Source organism: Macrotis lagotis, chromosome X (assembly GCF_037893015.1).
Source record: "Macrotis lagotis isolate mMagLag1 chromosome X, bilby.v1.9.chrom.fasta, whole genome shotgun sequence".
Taxonomy (NCBI): Eukaryota; Metazoa; Chordata; class Mammalia; order Peramelemorphia; family Peramelidae; genus Macrotis; species Macrotis lagotis.
This window is the reverse complement of record NC_133666.1, coordinates 294,306,531-294,325,392: the sequence shown is the minus strand read 5'-3', so window position 1 is coordinate 294,325,392 and position 18,862 is coordinate 294,306,531. Positions and strand designations below refer to the sequence as shown.

At 35.7% G+C, this 18,862-nt stretch overlaps 1 protein-coding gene and 1 pseudogene across 1 annotated transcript in view; both read left to right on the top strand.

Moving 5' to 3' along the window:
• The first annotated feature begins 109 nt into the window (after window positions 1–109).
• LOC141499054 (O-acyltransferase like protein-like) overlaps window positions 110–18,862 on the top strand; it is an 80,906-nt gene continuing 62,153 nt past the window's right edge. Inside the window, exon 1 of the mRNA XM_074202002.1 lies at window positions 110–260. Coding sequence (XP_074058103.1) covers window positions 110–260 — 151 coding nt within the window. The remainder of the gene's footprint in view (window positions 261–18,862) is intronic.
• On the top strand, window positions 9,635–10,783 carry LOC141500046 (V-type proton ATPase subunit E 1 pseudogene; annotated as a pseudogene).

Sequence of the window (18,862 nt, the reverse complement as noted above, 5' to 3'; positions counted from 1 at the left end):
AGGGAAAGAAGGGTCACATTTCCTCTGACACACAGTCTAAGACCACTGTTCCATAAATATAGAAATCTACCTCCAAGAAGAATATTCCATTTGGGCATGTGAAAGGAAAATGATGATCCTCAGGTTGTTAGCACTTTGGCTCCTTCTTCATTGGTCTTGTACCTTTTCTGGAAGAAACCTTTCTTTGAAGTGCCTTCAAGACACTGATGAGTTCCTTTCTGATCTGAATTCAGTGGTTCCCAAGGCTTATGCAATCAGAAGTAAGTGGCAGGGTCTGGGGGATAGGCTGCAGGGCAGCCCATGGGTGGGTAGATTTGGAAAGTGACTTGTGAGTAGTTGTTCATACTGCGAGATACAGAGGAGAGAATATTAGACTTACAGTCAGGAGATGGGTTCAAATTCTGCCATATAGAGTTGTTTATTGTAGGTTCCTGGATAAGTCACTTTAGCTCTCTCAGCCTCAGTTTTCTCTTCTACAAAATGGGGATACCATTATAATAATATATAGAGTTGCTGAAAAGCTGGCAGGAAATAGAATGCTTTGCAAAAGTTAACACATTAGAAAAAATGTCAGTATTATTATTATTACTATTTTTTTAAACATTCAAGAATTTCCAAAAGAAAACAATTCATGGAGGAGAAAACAAATCTGCTTTCCTCACTTAACACTGGTTTCCTTATCTATAAAAGAGGTTTAGATTGATTGATGAATTGACTGATTCTATCTTCTTATAGAATAGCACTCCTTCTGGCGTATTCCTCATATTTACTGTAGACCAATGATGTCAAGTGCAAACAGAAATAGGAACCACTAAACTACATAGAAAGATCTCTGCAAGCAGCATTTTAACTTTGAAAACCACATATTAACATTATTTATATTCTATTGTATTTTGATTTATTTTCTTAAATGTTTTTCCATTTACATTGGGGTACTTTTTTTTGAACATGACTCCAAATGATTACAAATCTAATCAAAAGTAATTATAAACAGCTTCTGTAACTAGGATAAAAGTTATTTCAATATATTTGTTTGTTGTTTCAACAAGCAATTCATTTCAATAAACATTTCTGTTGACTCTAATTGAAATAACACTCTATTGATTAGCTAGAAATGGCTGTTTATTCTTGGTTTCTTGGTGTCTGGCCTAATCTACAAAATTAATTCATTCCCTTATTTTTCAGGCAATAAATTTTGCTTCCTAAATAACCCATAAAAATCTTTTAAAATGTTGTTAGTGAATCTGTACAGGGCCCAAATGTGGAGGGGGGCAGTGAGGAGTTTTAGCCATGTTTCTGTGCAGGGAACAAAGATAAATTGGTAAGCATTATTTTTGCTTCCTTGATCTCCCAAAATCATTGTTCACGATCACTCACAAAGCCAACTAAACAGAAAAGATAGAGTTTCTCCTAAGGGGTAAGACAAATTTAATATAGATATATGGAATTATAAAATAAAAGAAAGCTAAATTAACTAGAAGGACCTTGGTGATTATCTAATCCATTCCTCTCACTTGTCAGATGAAGATACTGAGACTTAGGTGGGTGAAGCAGTTTTCCCAAAGCCAACCATATATTCCATTTATAAATAGGTAGCAGAGAATGAACACTGAGCTAAGAGATCTCATCTTGGACATGTTTGGTTGTTAGTACAGTATTTCAGAACATTTATAAGTTAGAGAATGTAGAGAGAGGATAGTGAAGAGTTCTGACATCATGCTATGTGAGGAATTGAGAGGTTTGACACAGTAACTGGGGGGGATGTGTTAACTATTTTCAAATTTTTGAAAATATGTTCATGTGGAAGAGAGATTTACCTCTTCATGCTCATTTTTATAAGGCATGATTTGGAACAATGAATAGATGTTATAAAGAGGTAGATGTTGGCTCTATACAAAGAAAAAACTTCCTAACAATTGAAGCTCTTTCTAAAGATGAAATATACTGCCTTGAGAAGTTGTAGGTTTTCCCTCATTTGTGGTCTTCAGGCAAAGGCTGAATGACTAATTGTTTTTATTTTTTATTTTGAAAATTTTTCTCCCCAGCCACATGCAAAAACAAATTTCAACATTTACTTCCAAAACCTTGAGTTGCAAATTCTCTTCTTACTTTTACCCCATCCCCCCAATTAAGAAAACAAGTAGGTTAAAAATGTGTAGTCATTAAAAACTTCAGTACAATAGTCATGCTGTAAAATTAAACATAACTCTCTCAACACACACACACACACACAATGAAAGAGAAACCTCAAAATAATCAAGTGGGAAAAAAAGTATTGTTTCAGTCTGTTTTCAGACACCATCATCTCTGTCTTTAGGATGGATTGCTTTCTTTATTGTAAGTCCTTCAGAGTTCTCTTGAGTAACAGCATTGCTGAGAAAAAATAGGTCTATTGGAGTTTTGTTTTTAGTGGTTTTTTTTTTTAGTTTTTGCAAGGCAATGGGGTTAAGTGGCTTGCCCAAGGCCACACAACTAAGTAATTATCAAGTGTCTGAGGCTGGATTTGAACTTGGGTACTCCTGACTCCAAGGCCCGTGCTCTATCCACTGCACCACCTAGCCACCCCTTGGAGTTGTTATAAAGGGAATTCTTGGCTAGGTATGGATTAGACTAAATGGCCTGTGAGGTCCCTTCCAACTGTAAGATTATTTGATTCCTTGAGACAAGAAAACCTGGGTTCTAGTCCCAGGTCTATGGCTAATTAGTTTTGTAGTTTTAATCAAGTCACCTCTCTCTGCCTCTTAGTTTCCTCATCTATAAAATGTAATAGTTGGATTGATAGATTGATTCTATCTTCCTATATAATACTCCTCCATCCTGGATCTACTCCTCATATTCACTGTAGGTTGATGGTGTCAAGCTCAAATAGAAATGGGGATCACTGAGCCATGCCTAAGGATTCCTGCAGGGGATTGACTTAGAAAACCAGATATGAACATCACCTATGTTCTATTGTATTTTTATTTATTTTATTAAATGTTTTCCAACATTTTAATCTGGTTTTGACTGCACCAGTGTTGGATACCTCTACTATAGATAATATGTGCAACCATCCTGGTACCTTATATAGTATGCACTTAATCAAGGTTTATTGAATTGACAGTGACATCAATGGAAATCCAGAGCTAAGACAAAAAGTCAAGGGTCCGTGCATGTGTGTGTGTGTGTGTGTGTGTGTGTGTGTGTGTGTGTGTGTGTATTGTTTGTAAAAATTCATTATTTTTTAATATGGAATAATTAAAATGATAGTTTCCATTTTTATCTATTTTAAGACCTATATTCTATATTATTATAAATATACACTAATAACAATCAAAATATCCTTTATTTCAACATGCAATAAGAAGCAGGAAAACCCATTCACTAACAGAAGTTTATTTATGACAGCATATAATTTAAAGCAGTTGACTTTTCTACCAGCTATCAAATAACTAACTCACTTGTTATTTAAGAAAAATATAAGAAATAGTTACGACTAGCAAAATATTTTTGTTTACTATTTATTGAATTGATGGGCTTGTCTGATGTTGACAGGGAATAGTCTAGTAAACTGAAGGCCAAATTAGTAGGCTGGACCAGGCCTATTTCAGAGCAGCATCTGCTGATATGATTACCCAGAGCTTTTGTTTCTTTAGTTCCATTCCATTTCAGCTATCTATTTTACTGCTTCATTACTTGAATATAATGTCAAGAAGGTTGTATTATGTGTAGAATTCTGAAAATTGATCATTGGTGGTGAAGGGTGGGGCTGGAGGGGAAGATGGGATATGTTTTCTTTTGAAAAGTTAAAAATAGGACAAGAGTTATTTGGTCCCAAATTGAATAGAATGAATCATTGTGTCACTTGGCTATATGGGGAATATGATTTAATTCCTTCATGTCTGAAATGATTTTCATTATCATATAATAGTAAGTTCTTGTTTAAGCACTGTCTGCTCTTTAATTTGGTGTATTTTTTGTAGTGTTTGGGATTCTCTCTCATCTTTTTTCCAGTAATATAGTCATTCTTAGGTGAAAAAAGATAGATCTAATCAGCAAACAATGACTGCTGATGGTGGTAATCAATAAATGAGAAAACTAACAGGTATTTATGGGAAATCCCTGGATAATATGTCCAGAGAAATATGATGCAGTGCAATGGTGTCAAATTCAGATAGAAACTGGGGCCTCTATTACAACATAAAGTCACAGTAAGTGACTGAAGCCCAAATTTTAAGTCAGGTTTTCCTGATTCTGAGTCCAAAACTCTATCCACTGTCCCATCTATGTGTCTAGACAGAGGAAAACAATAATGGGGAAAAATGCTCTGTAGCATTTAAGCAAAATTATAGTTAAGAGAACATAAAGATGGCTGAAGTAATCAGAAAAGGCCTCATAAAGGAGGAAGTGGGACTTACATTGAGCTTTGGTTGTTTCATAAAGGTTGGTAAAATGAAGGAATAAGAGAGGACTCTTCAGGTAGTGGAAACTGCATCAACAAAGGCCCCTATGTGGAAGGAAGATTAACATATGAGCAGGTTAATAAAGAGTAGGGAATATGAATATATATGTATGTGTGTACGATAAATATGTCTGTATATATTTATATTTACATATATACATATATGCTAAGGAAAATAAGTTTGAATATGTAGGGTGAAACCAGATTACATAAAAGATAAATGAGAATTTTAGACTTGTTCCAGTGAAATAGAGACAGCCTGGAAGAAGGGATACTTATTGAATAGTCTATGAAGATAATTCAGGTATGAGAGTGAAGGTGCATCTCTTCTTCTCTACTGGTACCCCTTCTGCTTTCGAATGTACTCAGGACTTGCCCATTAAAAAAACAGCAAACAAAAATAAACAAAACTAAGCCCTACTACTTTAGCATTTTATTGACTCAAAAAAGTTGCTTTTCTATTTCTCTGCCTCCTATCAATGACAATTTTGATGCCTCCATTTCCTTACCACCCACTCCTTCCTCATTTCCTTATAATTTGGGCTCCATTCCCTCTACTCTTTTTCATCCCTCTCAGAGATCTCCAGTGACCTTCCTCTGGATCAGTTTTGTTACTTTTTTTCAGTCTTCACAATCTACCTGACTTCTCTGTAATGCTTATTACTAATGACCACAACCATTTTCTTTCATGAGACTCCTCACTTCTGTTGTACTGTGGTACTGACTTTTCTAGAGACATCCTCCCATTTTTTAGTTTCTCTCTGATAATTCTTTCTGTTTTTAACCTGAGCCCATGCTAAGGCTAGGCTCTGACTACTTTTACAAATGAGTTTTTGTTCTAAATTAATATTGTTCCTCATTTCACTTTTCTGTCTCCTTCTCTCCCTCCCTCTTTTACTTCCTTCCTTCTTGATAACTCCTTCCTTTCTTTGTACTCCTCTCCTTCCCTTACTTCTTTCTATCACTCTGCCTTTCTTTATCTCTCAATCTGTCTTCCCTCTACATCCCATTTCATTACTTCAAATGTCAGTTCTGTGTTTATGACTCTCAAATCTAAATTCACAGTCCTCTTTGTTATAGTCTGTTTGTTATATCGCTCACTTTTACATCAAATCTGAGATAATGGAAACTTAGCTAATCATCTTCTTCTTACCCAGTTAATCTTACATTCCACATTATAAGGAATCTTTCTCTTTCTATTTCCAAATTACAAGTATTATTGAGTTTTCCTTTAAAATATCTTTTTTAGACTCGTGATGAAAAATATTATCTACCCCCAAACTGAGAATTTATGGATTCTTTTTTTAAAGTTATTTATTTATTTATTTATGTTGAATTTTACAATTTTCTCCCAATCTCACTTCCCTCCCCCCACCCCCCACAGAAGGCAGTCTGTTAAGTCTTTACATTGTTTCCATGGTATGCATTGATCTAGCCTGATTGTGATGAAAAAGAAATCATATCCTTAAGGAAGAAAAATAAAGTATAAGAAATAGCAAAATTATATAATAAGATAATGGCTTTTTTAAAAATTAAAAGTAATAGTCTTTGGTCTTTGTTCAAACTCCACAATTCTTTCTCTGGATACAGATGGTATTCTCCATTGCAGATATCCCAAAATTGTGTCTGATTGTTGCACTGATGGAATGAGAAAGTTCAATAAGGTTGATCATTACACCCATGTGGCTATTAGGGTGTACAATGTTCTTCTGGTTCTGGTCATCTTGCTCAGCATCAGTTCATATAAATCCCTCCAGGCTTCCCTGAATTCACAACCCTCCTGGTTTCTAATAGAACAGTAGTATTCCATGACATACATATACCACAGTTTGTCAAGCCATTCCCCAGTTGATGAATATCCCCTTGATTTCCAATTCTTTGCCATCACAAACATAGCTGCTATGGATATTTTTGTACAAGTGATGTTTTTACCCTTTTTCATGATCTCTTCAGGGTATAGACCTAGTAGAGGTAATGCTGGATCAAAGGGTATGCACATTTTTGTTGCCCTTTGGGCATAATTCTAACTTGCTCTCCAGAAAGGTTGGATGAGTTCACAGCTGTACCAATAATGTATTAGTGTCCCAGATTTCCCACATCCCTTCCAACATTGATCATTGTCCTTGCTGGTCATATTGGCCAGTCTAAGAGGTGTGAGATGGTACCTCAGAGATGCTTTAATTTGCATTTCTCTAATAAGTAGTGATTTAGAGCATTTTTCATATGACTATGGATCACTTTGATTTCCTCACTTGTAAACTGCCTTTGCATATCCTTTGACCATTTGTCAATTGGAGAATGTCTTGTTTTTATTTAATTTTTTTTATTAGGTGGCGCAATGGATAGAGCACCAACCCTGGACTCAAGAGTACCTGAGTTCAAACCTGGCCTCAAACACTTAATAATTACCTAGCTGTGTGGCCTTGAGCAAGCCACTTAACTCCATTGCCTTGCAAAAACCTAAAAAACTTTTCTCAGTTCTCTGTATATTTTAGAAATGAGTCCTTTGTCAGAAATACTAGTTATAAAAACTGTTTCCCAATTTACTACATTTCTTTTGATCTTGTTGCAGTGGTTTTGACTGTGCAAAAGCTTTTTAATTTAATGAAATCGAAATTATCTAGTTTATTTTTAATGATGTTCTTCATCTCTTCCTTGGTCATAAACTGCTTCCCTTTCCATAGATCTGACAGGTAAACTATTCCTTGATCTCCTAGCTTGCTTATAATATTGTTTTTTTTATGTATAAATCCTGTATCCATTTTGATCTTATCTTGGTATAGGGTATGAGGTGTTGGGTTGGTCTAATCCAAGTTTCTGCCATACTAACTTCTAATTTTCCCAACAGTTTTTTTTATCAAAGAGAGAGTTTTTATACCAATAGCTGGACTCTGGGTTTATCAAACAGCAGATTACTATAATCATTTCCTACTATTGCACCTATTCTGTTCCACTGATCCACCACTCTATTTATGAGCCAACCCCAGACAGTTCTGATGATTGATGCTTTATAATATGATATTAGATCTGGTAGGACTAAGTCACGTTTTTTGCACTTTTTTTTCATTAACTCCCTGGAGATTCATGACTTTTTATTTCTCCATATGAATTTACTTACAATTTTTTCTAACTCATTAAAGTAATTTTTTGGAATTTTGATTGATAGGGCACTAAATAAGTAGTTTAATTTTGGTAGAACTGTCGTTTTTATTATATTAGCTCATCCTATCCTTTAGCAGTTGATATTTGCCCAGTTATTTAAATCTGATTTTATTTGTGTGAGAAGTGTTTTGTGATTGTTTTCAAAAAGTTTCCAAGTCTGCCTTGGCAGGTAGACTCCCAGGTATTTTATATTGTCTGAAGTTACTTTGAATGGGATTTCTCTTTCTAGCTCTTTCTACTGCAGCTTACTAGTCATATATAGAAATGCTCAGGATTTATGAGGGTTTATTTTATATCCTGTGACTTTGCTAAAGTTGCTAATTATTTCTAGTAGGTTTTTAAGATGATTTTATGGATTCTCTAGGTATACCATCATCTGCAAAAGAGAGTTTTGTCTCTTCCTTCCAAATTCTAATTATTTCTATTTCTTTTTCTTCTCTTATTGCTGAAACCAACATTTCTAATATAATATTGAATAGTAGTGGTGATAATGGGGATCCTTGTTTCACCCCTGATCTTACTGGGAATGCCTCTAGCCTCTCCCCATTGAATATAATGCTTGCTGATGGTTTTGGATAGATGCTAATTATTCTAAGGAACAGTCCATTTATTACTACACTCTCTAGTGCTTTTAGGAATGGGTGCTGTATCTTGTCAAAAGCTTTTTTTCAGCATCTATTGATATAATCATGTAATTTCTGATAGGTATGTTATTGATACAATGAATTATGCTAAGTTTCCCTGATATTGAACCAATCCTGCATTCCTGGAATAAATCTTACTTGGTCATAATGTATTATCCTAATGATAACTTGTTGTAGTCATTTTGCTAAGATTTTATTTAAGATTTTTGCATCTATATTCATCAGGGAGATAGGCCTATAATTTTCTTTCTCTGTTTTAACTCTTCCTGGTTTAGGTAACAGCACCATATTGGTTTCATAGAAAGAGTTAGGCAGAGTTCCATCTTTCCCTATTTTTATGAAGAGTTTATATAGAATTGGAACCAATTGTTCCTTAAATGTTTGGTAGAATTCACTTGCCCTGGAGATTTTTTCTTAGGGAATTCAGTAATGACTTGTTGAATTTCTTTTTCTGAGATAGAGTTATCTAGGTATTTAATTTCCTCTTCATTTAGATTGGTCAATTTTTATATATATATATATATATATATATATATATATATATATATATATATATTTTTTTTTTTTTTTTTTTTTTTTTTTTTTAGGTTTTTGCAAGGTAAATGGGGTTAAGCGGCTTGCCCAAGGCCACACAGCTAGGTAATTATTGTCTGAGACCGGATTTGAACCCAGGTACTCCTGACTCAAGGGCTGGTACTTTATCCACTATACCACCTAGCCACCCTGGCAATTTATATTTTTGTAAATATTTGTCCATTTCACTTAGATTATTAAATTTATTGGCATAGAGTTGGGCAAAATAATTCTGAACTATTACTTTAATTTCCTCCTCATTGGTGGTGAGTTCACCTTTTTCATTTATGATACTAGCAATTTGGTTTTCTTCTTTCTTTTTTTAAAAATCAAATTAACCAGAATTTATCAGTTTTAGTGGTTTTTTCATAAAATCAGTTCTTGGTTTTATTTCTTAGTTCAATAGTTTTCTTGCTTTCGATTTTATTAATTTCTCCTTTAGAATTTCTAATTTGGTATTTAATGGGGGGGTTAATTTGTTCTTTCTCTAATTTTTTAGTTGCTTGCTTAGTTCATTGATTTCCTGTTTCTCTAATTTATTCATGCAAGGATTTAAAGATATGATACCTTCCCTGACAGCTGCTTTGGCTGTCAGAAGAACTTATGGATTTTTAAATCAGATTGAAGTATATTTTTTCTTATTCTTTATTTTTCTTGTTTTTTTCTCACAATATGTCTAATGTGGCAATGTTTTGCATGATTTCAAATGTATAATGGGCTTTACCTTCTAAATGGGTGGAAGAGGGTAGAGGAAGGGAGAGAATTTGGAACCAAATTAAAAATTAAAAAAACTAAACTGAGGCTTCATCTCGGCTGCGCTCCGAGGCCAACCGCTCCCCAGCCGCCGGCACCATGGCTCTCAGCGAGGCCGACGTCCAAAAGCAGATCAAACACATGATGGCTTTCATTGAACAGGAAGCAAATGAGAAGGCCGAAGAAATAAGTACAAAGGCAGAAGAAGAGTTCAACATTGAGAAAGGTCGGCTTGTGCAAACACAGAGATTGAAGATAATGGAATATTATGAAAAGAAGGAGAAACAAATTGAGCAGCAGAAAAAATTCAGATGTCCAACTTGATGAATCAGGCAAGATTGAAAGTCCTCAGAGCCAGAGATGACCTTATCTCAGACTTATTAAATGAAGCAAAGCAGAGACTCTTCAAGATAGTGAAAGAGAAAACCAGGTATCAGGTGCTTTTGGATGGTCTGGTCCTTCAGGGTTTATACCAGTTATTTGAGCCAGGAATGATTGTCTGTTGCAAGAAAGATCTTCCTCTGGTCAAGGCTGCAGTGCAAAAAGCAATTCCTATGTACAAGATTGCAACCAAAAGAGATGTTGATGTTCAAGCTGATCAGGAGGCTTACCTGCCAGACGAAATAGCTGGAGGTGTTGAGATCTATAATGGGGATCATAAAATAAAAGTTTCTAATACCCTAGAAAGTAGACTGGACCTTATAGCCCAACAGATGATGCCAGAAGTCCATGGGGCTTTGTTTGGTGCTAATGTCAACAGGAAATTTTTGGACTAAGCATCTGATGAGGTGGAATCCATTCCATCTTCTGTATTGATAAGTTATAAAAGTATCTAAAATTGAAGAAACAACTATCAATGTTACTCCTTTTTGATGCTTTGACACTGTCCTATGTTCTTCAGTGGAATAGCCTTTGTGTAGAATGCTGCCAGCCTAATTGTTAACTTTGGGAGAGGATTTATGGACTTAAAACTGTTAATCAGAAGTAACTTAAGTTCTGATCTCCTATATCCTAGGGGCAGGGGGACTACATATCAGTTGCATGGTGTTCACAGAGAATCCTCCTTCTGTGATCTGCCTTAGATTGGAGTGAGCTCTGTATGTGCGGTACATTAGCCTCTTTGTATTGATTTCTGTATATTACTTTTATATATATATATATATATATATATATATATGTATATATGGAGCATGCATTCACTCCAGCATTAATAGTATTACCCCTTATTAACTATTTGGGCTTAGAGACTTTCCTCAGTTGTATGTGATTCAAACATCCAAGCTATGAATATGCTTTATTTATTAAAATATATGTGGATCAAACTACAATAATCTCTTATTCAGGATGTTTACAGATTTGAGAGATGAGGTAATGTTATCTAGGGAAAAATAGCTTTCTTCCTACTTTGGAGCATTTACTTCATAAATTACTTTTTTAGGGTCATACTAGGTCATTGTCTTACTCCCTGATCTTTTATGCTTCAATACAATGGTAGCTCTGATTTAGGGATTCTAAGATATTTGGTAGGAAAATATTCATTTGGACTAAAGGATATGAACTATGGTGGATTTCATTAAGAGCATGTAACCATGTAAATACTATCCTCTACAAGCTTTCTCCTGCTATATAGTAGTCTTGGGAAATGTGGAAAGACTGGGCTTTTAAAGTAGTTCATTCTTGGGAAACTAAAACATTTGTAAGCTCATTTTTTTTTCTCATAGCAGAATTAGGGAATTCTGAACAATTTTAACTAAGGCAAGGTTAAATGACTTCTCCAAGATCTGCCATTGATGGTAGAAGAGTTTACAAACCCAATGCAGCACTCATTCACACATAAAAAGTAATTGATATTAAAAAAATTAGTAACAAAAAACTAAAATGAAAAACAAATATCATTTTTATCTGGACCTTCATCACCTTTCTTCTTCATAACTTGTCACCTCATATCTGCAGTATCTTTCCTCCCCATAGGAATCAGGAGGAGTGCAATTACAAAAGAAGAGTGTAGGTATAAAGGAGAGATACTCCAAGGTGAGAATACCATGGAGAAGGATGCATGTGTGAGGGTTAGGAGACTTCAGGTCCTGAGACAACATCTAGCATGAGCTTGCATCTGAAGCATGGTGTTGAAGTCTCAAAAGTCAGATACACAGCAGTGAGGGGCGTGAGATTTAAACATTTTAGGATTTAGAGCTGGAAGGGACCCTAGATCATTCAAACCTCTGTTATAAAACTGTCACCCATTTAGTCACACTGCTCTCATCCCCCTTTGCCCCAAGAGAAATGGCAGATTTAGAAGAAAAGGATGGTGAGAAATATTTGGAACTTGGGTTTGAAGATATATCCATCAAGCAATTGGAAATGAGCAGGGAACTCAAAGAAGCTAATAAGGGAAGCATTACTAATGTGGGAACAGTTAAGATCTTAAGAGGAGAAAGTCCATACAAAGAGACACTACTTAGGGGAAAACTTTGGGTTTATCCACTTCCTGAAATTATGACGAAAGGAAAGAATAGAAAGACAGCCTAGGAAACTGAGAAAATGGGAAGGAATACAGTTGTAGTTTATTTAGGGAAAACTGAAAGGCTAGAAAATATACAACTCTTAACCAGAAGCCAAGCACCACAAATTGCACTGGTCTCCACTGAACTCAAAGCTAACCTCTTCTGTTTTCCCTCCCATTTCCAACCCTCCTTCCTGAACCAGAAAACCACCACCCTTCAGTTCTTACTGCCTATGTAACCTTTAGCAAATCACTTCACTTCTGGGCTTCATTTTCCTTGACTATAAAAAAGGGAATTCAACTAGAGACTAAAGGTCTCCTTTGAGCTTTAAATTTAAGACCAAAACAAACAACCTATAAAACAAACAGATTCAGCTAGGTGGCACAGTGAATAGAAAACTGCCCCTGGAGTCAGGTGGACTTGAATTCAAATCTGATCTCAGACATTTAATATTACCTTAGCTGTGTGACCTTGGACAAGTCACTTAACCCCACTATTTTGCAAAACACAAAAGAAAATTGAGACCCTATAACTATTTCTGTTGATCACTGAAATTCTTTGCTGAGATTTAAAGATCAGCAGACTAGGATTTAGGAACTAGATCTGGCTCTGTGGTCAGCATCCTTGGCATAGCACTTAACTGCTAAGGGATTCATCTTCTTGATTCAGAAAAATGAGTTTTGAGTTAGATGAGGCCTTCCAGTTACAACATTCTATGGTATTCTGACCCTTTTTTAGGAAAAAGAAAGTTTTCTTTCCCAGACCTATAGGATAAAGTCATTGGTTGAAAGTAACCCTAGATAAACTATCCTGACCTCTTCTTTTACAGTGGAGTAGAGGTGAGAGGTTAAAGAGTTTCCATAAGGTCAAACAAGAAAAAAGCAGATATGCCAACTTCAAACCGGAGTCCTCTGACTCAGGAGTCATTAATCTTTCCACTATTTTTTACAAATTCATGAAGTCCCTGATTCCCTGCCTAATTGATGAGGCTTTCCAAAGCCTAGCTCATCCTGCCCATGCAAACTAACCCTACCACTTCTCAACAGGAATCTTGTACTTTTGCTTTCTTTTCTCTTCACCATCCTCAAAATCAAAGTCATATCACACTCATTCTTGACCATAAATCTTGTTGAAATACCCCTCTTCTAGAGTTCTATTTAATATCAAAAGCTGACATTGAAGGTTTAGCTTTAGTTTTACTTTCTCCATAATGCATTCTTCTGTGGAGCTCCTTTGCCTCTGAATTCTAGGGTAGTCACTGAATTTTTGCTATTTAATTGTCTTCTATGTATTAGTCTTATCTCCCTACTAGATCAGAAGTTCATGAAGGACAAGAAGACTGTGAAAAATAACAGGATTTAAGGTCATTTAATCTAGCCCTTTTATTTTAATTTTTAAGTTAGAATTTCTATTTTCTACTATAATCTTTTATTTTTAATTAAATTGTATTTGTTCAATTACTGAGCATTTCTTTTTTCTACTTCTTACCTGCCACTTATTTTTTTGAATATTTTATTTTGCCCCAATTATCTGAAAAAATAATTTATAAAAAAAAATTGAGTTCTAAATTCTCTCCCTCCTCTCTTCCCTCCTTCTCCTTTAGATGGTAAGCAATTTGATTTATATTATTCATGCTACTATCCACTTAAAAAAAAGAATAGGGCAGCTAGGTGGTACATTGGATAGAGCATGGGGTCTGGGCTCAGGAGGACCTGAGTTCAAATCAGAACTCAGACAATTAATAATTACCGAGCTGTGTGACCTTGGACAAGACATCTCATTGCCTTGCAAAAAAACCAAGAAATAACTGAATAAAAATTTAAAAATCCTTTATATCAATTAAGTATAATTAAGCAAAGCAAATACTATAATTGCCATTTCCCAAAACATATCTCATTCTCCATATTTAGTCACCTCTCTATTGAGAAGTAGATAGCATTCTTCATCATCAGCATCTGAAATCATGGGATATAACCTCAGTGAGCAGTTCTTCAAGTCTCAAAATTCTTCATTTTTACATTTATGTTACAATAGAAATCATTCCTGCAAATCCGTTCAGGTTTCTCTGAAATGTTCTCCTTTGCCAGTTTTAGAGACCAGTAGTATTCCATCTGGATATCATACCATATCCATACCCAAATTGAAGAACTCTCTCTTAGTTTCCAGTTCTTTGTCAGCACAATATTTTTGTTCTATAGGACCTTATTCTCTTTCTTTAATCCAGCCTAATAGTGGTATCTCTGGGACTAGGGGTATGCAATATAGCAACATTTGTAACCCCTTCATCTTGCAGATGAAGAAGTTGAAATCCAGGCAGGAAATGATTTGCTGAGTAATAAATGACAGGCCAGGGTTATGCTCTCCTTTTATCTATACCAGAGTCTTTCTGGGCACTATTTACAACTGATTCACAGGACAGCTTTTACTTTCCTCTGTTCCTCCTATTCTCTGCCTCCACTTTCTGCCCAAGTATAACCAACCCTGGATTTATTGGGTGCTAATATCTAGTTTGTAAATTATTCAGCCTCTGTTGAGTAACTGTAGTCCACTCTTGTCTAACTTGAGTCTGTTTGAGCAACTTTATTTTAGAGAAAGAATTAACAGCAAAGAGAAGAGGTGAAATGCACGTCAATCAGTTAAAAAAAATTTCAGGGAGTTAGCACTGTTGTCTGAGATGACTTTTCTGGATCATCTATAGATTTCAACTTTCCACCATTAATTCCATGGAGAATCAAGAGTTGGCAGTATTTCTCATCCCCTTGAACAATAGCTTTTAGTATTAAGCCAAGGTCATAACTATAGCTTTTAGTGAAGAAATGGGAATGGGGGTGGGAAAATCATTTGGTGATGCTTGTGCACCAGCTACAAGTTCCTCTCTCCCTCAGTTAATGATATTTATGTACTCCAAAATGATCTCCTGGACTACATTAGTACACAATTTATGTTTTTTGCCTTGGGTTAGACATAAGAAACTTTATATCACATTTAATGCAGAGTCAGGTAAACTTCTGCCAAAAGAATTGAACCAGAACAAAGTCCCTTAACTTTTCATGTATATAGTCTGTAAAGTCTTTCAAGGGTAAGGATCTGGCCTGATTCTTCTTTGGATCTCCAATGTTGATCTAGCGCAGATCAACAGAAAAATGACCTTGACAAAGTCCATCATTGTTATGAAAGACCCTAGACTAGAGGAATCCTGCTCTGAGTCCCTTCACCAGAGCTTCCAGAGCAGAGCTGAAGGAGCAGTTAATCCCTGGATCAATCAACACTGATTAAGGACACAGTACCAAGTGGAGCATTTCTTGACCACCCTGCCCAGAGGGACAAGATTTGGTAAACTCTAAACATGAAAGAAGTAGAAAGGAGAGGAAGAAGCCACTCTGGAGACCTTGACCCTAATGCTTTAGGAGGCAGCTTTGCTTTTTTTTAAGACAATGCTCTTCTCCAGTAAGAGGTCTACATAAAGAAGCAGAGAAAATGAATTCTGAATCTCTGACAGCAAGACTCCCCAGGTGCAATGTGAGAAAAACCCTGTTGAAATTATTCCCATTTTAAAGTTGAAGAAACTGAGGCAAAGAAGTTAAGTGACTTGCCCAGGGGCAGCTAGGTTGGCACAGTAGATAGAGCACCAGGTCCAGAATCAGGAAGTTTCATCTTCCTGAGTTCAAATACAGCCTCGGCTGCTTATTATCTGTGAGACCCTCAACAAGTGACTTAATCTTTTTTGTCTCGGTTTCCTCTTCTGTAAAATGAGATAGAGAAGGAAATGACAGGTTACTCAGTTATCTTTGACAAGAAAACCCCAAATGGGTTTTCTGACAAAGAGTCAGACACAACTTGAAAATATCTAAGGCCGAACTCAAATTATCCTGACTCTAGACCCAGCCACTGTGCTACCAGGCTTCTTCCTATTTTGCTATATTTGCCAAGGTCATTGCCATCCCTTCCTAAAGAACACTTTCTTCTCACCTCTGTGGTTCATGATCCTTATTTTGCTTAAGCTCAGAAATCACCTCCCAAAAGTTCTTCCTCATCCCTCATTTATAGTACCTTTCTTTCTCCAAATGGCTCACATTTACTTTGAAAACAAACAGCAGCATTTCATAGGAGATAGAGAGCTGACTTAGAAGCTGGGAAGATATGAGTTCAAAACCTGCCTCTCAACTGTGTAGCAATGGGTAAGTTACTTTATCTCTCAGAGCTATAGTTGATTCTCTAAGAGTCTACATTACATCTAATTGCTTAAAAAAGATGCTTCCCTAAATTGATAGAGGGAGTTTCCTCATCAGGGAATTCCCTACACCAATAGACAACAGGTCTAGTTTCTATCCCTATGTTTTTGTGTTAACATTGTCTACTCCCAATAGAATGTAAGCTCCCTGAAGATAGGGATTGTTTTTCTCTTTGTATACTCAAGGCCTGCCCTAATACTTTGCACATAAGAAACTGTGAGATATGGTCAATGAATAAAGAAATGAAAAGCCAATAATCACAGTGCGTTTCCAATTTTAGATAGTGATGATCACGTTTGTATCTTCAACAATTAGATACTTAAAAATGACTAAGTTGAATGAGAAGATAATTTCTTTCAGGATTTTTCAGTCAAATATTACAGAAGGCAGGTGGATTGTAAGAGCATATATTCTTACAATCTTGATATAGAAATCTGAGTTTATAAAGCCCTTTACAAGGCCCCATTATACATATATTTTCATATTTCATTTGATATTTGCAACAAATATATAGGAGTATTATTATCCCATTTCACAAATGAGGAAACATATTCAGAGAGGTTATGTATTTTCACATGGTCACACAGCCAGCAACTGGAAAAGGCAAGACTAAAATAATGTGGTAATTGTGACAATGTTTTGAAAAGGGGACATTTATTAAATGCATACTATGTGTTAGCCTCAGTTTGATTTGATTAATAACAATCATAGAAGGTGGTGACTATTATAATTCCCATTTTGCTTTGAGGAAACTGAGGCATATGGAAATTAAGTGATTCAGGATCACCCAGCTAGTAAATGTCTAAGCCTGAATTCAAGCTAAATGGGTTCCTGACTCCAGGCCCAGTTCTCTATTGTCTGTGCCTCCACCTGCCAGTTTTATAACTTTGGCAATTGAGAAGTGTTGTACAAAACAGAAGGGATTGCTTTAGAATCTAGTATGAGTATGATTTAGGTATCTTGGTCTTCCCCACTCACACACACTTCCCAAGAAAAGGTAGTGGAGCTTTATATGGGGCCCCAAAATGGTTTAGGAAATGACTGGGAACCATAGATTATATCAGCTAACAGGTCCTTTGAAATGCTCTATATGTTAGAGTATTAGATCTGTTTTGGGGGTCTGAGATTTGGTGTACTCTCATATAAGTGTCCCCATTTCATGTCATTCTCCTCATCACTATGTCAAAGCCTTCTTTATTATCTGCTCTGTATTTGACTCTCCTTGTCCAAAGGAGGTCCCCCAGTGGAATAAAAGCTGGTCTCCAACTGAAGTGGAATAATAACCTATAAGGTAAAGTAAATGTGTTGAAACTAAGGCTGACCCTCACTACAGTGGGAGGGAGTCAAGTTGGTAAGTAAATGAATACAATCATATCTATATTAAAATTATTAAACACCCACTATTTGCAAGGTGCTGTGTTAGACTCTGGGAATATACAGATGAAAAAATAACAGGGTCCCTGCCTTCAAGGTGATTGCAATCTACTAGGTCATGTAGGCAGTGTCACCCCTTGCCACTTTCTCTAGAGCTGATCTTGATATAAATGTTTAACATTTGCAAAGCCATTATTCAAACCTGTTACATATATAATATTTCATTTGATCCTTGCAACAGACATGTAAGAGTATAATTATCCTCATTTCACAGATGAAGAAAAAGATTCAGAGAGGTTGTTTGTCTATCCACGCTCATATGGTCTGCAAATGTGAGAGGCAACATGCATCCTAGATCTTTCTTGACTCCAAGTTCAGCATTAAAATGACCCAACTGGAAATAACTAGTTCAATTCCCTTGTTTCAAAGATGAGAAAACCAATGATCACTCAGGAAAAATTAAATGACTCATCTGAAGTTGTACTGCTAGTTAGTAGCAGAGCAATGAGTCAAAACTCCTACTCCTGTATTACACTGCTCTTGTGAAATGAAGTAAATAATTCTTTGGAGAAAGATTGAGTTTCAAATTATGTTTTTAAACTGTTATTCAAGCAAGCCACTTCCTCATTACTTCTGTTCCCTTTTGGCAAAATGTATGAAGCTATGGGCTATATGACTCCTCAGATTAGTTGTGTGATGTTTAATAAACTGATTAACCATTAAGGTGTCTCCATCTGTCATATGATGGAGTCATATAAGCAGGTATCTCAGTTCTCTGCCTTCTCAGGCAATTTTTGGGATATCAAATAGATTTTCCAGGAAAATGAGCACATTTTGGCCTTTTAATGGCTTTGGTCAAGGTTTTTATTTCTTTTCCATTCCATTTCAGAGACCAGTACCTGATAATGTCTCCACATTTCCATGTGGAAAAGGCAATATGGCTGCCTTCCAACATAATTGAATGAATTGCTTTTAATCTTTGGGAAATGAAAACTTGCATTGAGCACCATGTTACTTTAAACAGCAGGCACTTCTAATCACTTTTCTTCTTTCCCTTTATTGTCATCATCATCATCATCATCATCATAATCAACAACAACAACATTCATTTTAATACAGAAATACTTCTAGGTCTCTTGTGGCCACAATAAAAGCACATTAAAGAGATAACTAGAAAAA